This window comes from Triticum urartu, chromosome 7 (genome assembly GCF_003073215.2).
Source record: "Triticum urartu cultivar G1812 chromosome 7, Tu2.1, whole genome shotgun sequence".
NCBI classification, from domain to species: Eukaryota; Viridiplantae; Streptophyta; class Magnoliopsida; order Poales; family Poaceae; genus Triticum; species Triticum urartu.
This window is the reverse complement of record NC_053028.1, coordinates 677,769,607-677,770,913: the sequence shown is the minus strand read 5'-3', so window position 1 is coordinate 677,770,913 and position 1,307 is coordinate 677,769,607. Positions and strand designations below refer to the sequence as shown.

Here is a 1,307-nt window from a genome sequence, read left to right as displayed (position 1 = left end):
CGGGATTTCAGCCAGCCGGGCGGCCGACCATAATCGCCCCTACCGTGGCGCCGCCACTGGCTGGACGGGTATGCTGACGCTGAGTCAGCAGCTGGAGGGTACGCTGGCGCGGCGTCCCACTACGTGGCAGTGACATCGCGCCACGCGTCCTCCCATGCGTTCCAGTGGCCGCTTAACATGCCCACTTAAGGCCCTCTCGTCCTTCTCCGAGGGCACATCTCTCTCAGCAGTGGCAAACCAGTAAACAAGAAAGCTTGGGCGTAGGTCGCAGCTAGGCAGCGAGAAGAGGAGGATAGCATCGTCCACCATGTGGCCGGAGATGAAGGCGTGGGCCTCCATGGCCGACGACCCGCTGAAGCGCGCCTCGTCGTCGGCGACGAGCCCGTCCAGCCCCATGCGCCGCTTCAGCCCCACCACGATGGCCGTCGGCGGCCTCCTCGCCGTCGGCACCGTCGGCTACTTCATGTTCATGGGCAAGGACGACAGGCAGCGCGAGCGCGACAGGCACAACGAGCGCCTGGCTCACCGCACCTGAGAAGCTGTTGCCGTCGCCGGAGTCCTTCGCCGTAGCTTACCAGTAACCACCGCATGACAATAAGATCCCCCCCTTCTGGGTGTTGGTGTACAAATCCCGTGTGCTCTGCTTCTCTGTACTCTTTTATCAGTGGAACATGCATAGATTTCACTGAGCATGTATGGTCTCTTCTGCACTGAACATGGTTAATCCTCTGAACTTTAGCACCGCACGAATTCAGAGAGCTGTGTGTAGTTTACTGTAAGGATACACGCGTACACTTATCAGAAGTTCACCCATTCGCCTAAGATAACGCCTGAAGAAGCAGAGCTAGTTAAGAAGTTGTCTAGTCGATCTCGAGGGAGGAGTAGATGAGGCTGGTGAAGCAGAAGCAGGCGTAGAAGCCGACGGTGCCGGTGAGGGTGAAGAAGGCGTAGGAGGCGACGAGCATGTAGCCAAAGTAGAGCGCGCCGGAGACCACCTTGGTGGTGTCCAGCTTGGCGAAGAAGTAGAAGGCGGCGTAGAGGAAGAGGTAAGTACGACCTCCACCACCACCGGTAGTCCTCGCCGCAGAGCTGGAAGTAGCAGAGCACCACGGGCCCGTCATACTGGCCCTTGACGCCGACGTGCACGCCGTGCTGGTACACGGTGGGCGCATCGTGGTCCAGCCTCTTGATCGGCACCACCAGAGGGAGGTTATCGAGGATCCTGCAAGGAACCAACCATTTGACACGACGAACCCATTAGTGAACCGTGTGACCGATCCACCATATGCATCTGCTCTGATATGCTC

At 59.0% G+C, this 1,307-nt stretch overlaps 1 protein-coding gene across 1 annotated transcript; it reads left to right on the top strand.

Annotated features, from left to right (window-relative positions):
• Positions 1 to 216: 216 nt before the first annotated feature.
• On the top strand, positions 217 to 692 carry LOC125524701. Its single transcript, XM_048689737.1, has one exon. It carries the CDS (start codon positions 308 to 310, stop codon positions 533 to 535), a length of 228 nt encoding a protein of 75 aa, XP_048545694.1. The 5' UTR covers positions 217 to 307; the 3' UTR covers positions 536 to 692.
• Positions 693 to 1,307: the final 615 nt, after the last annotated feature.

Bases quoted from the DNA above. Each gene is read 5' to 3' on its own strand.
- LOC125524701 (XM_048689737.1), top strand. From the start codon at position 308: ATGTGGCCGGAGATGAAGGCGTGGGCCTCCATGGCCGACGACCCGCTG.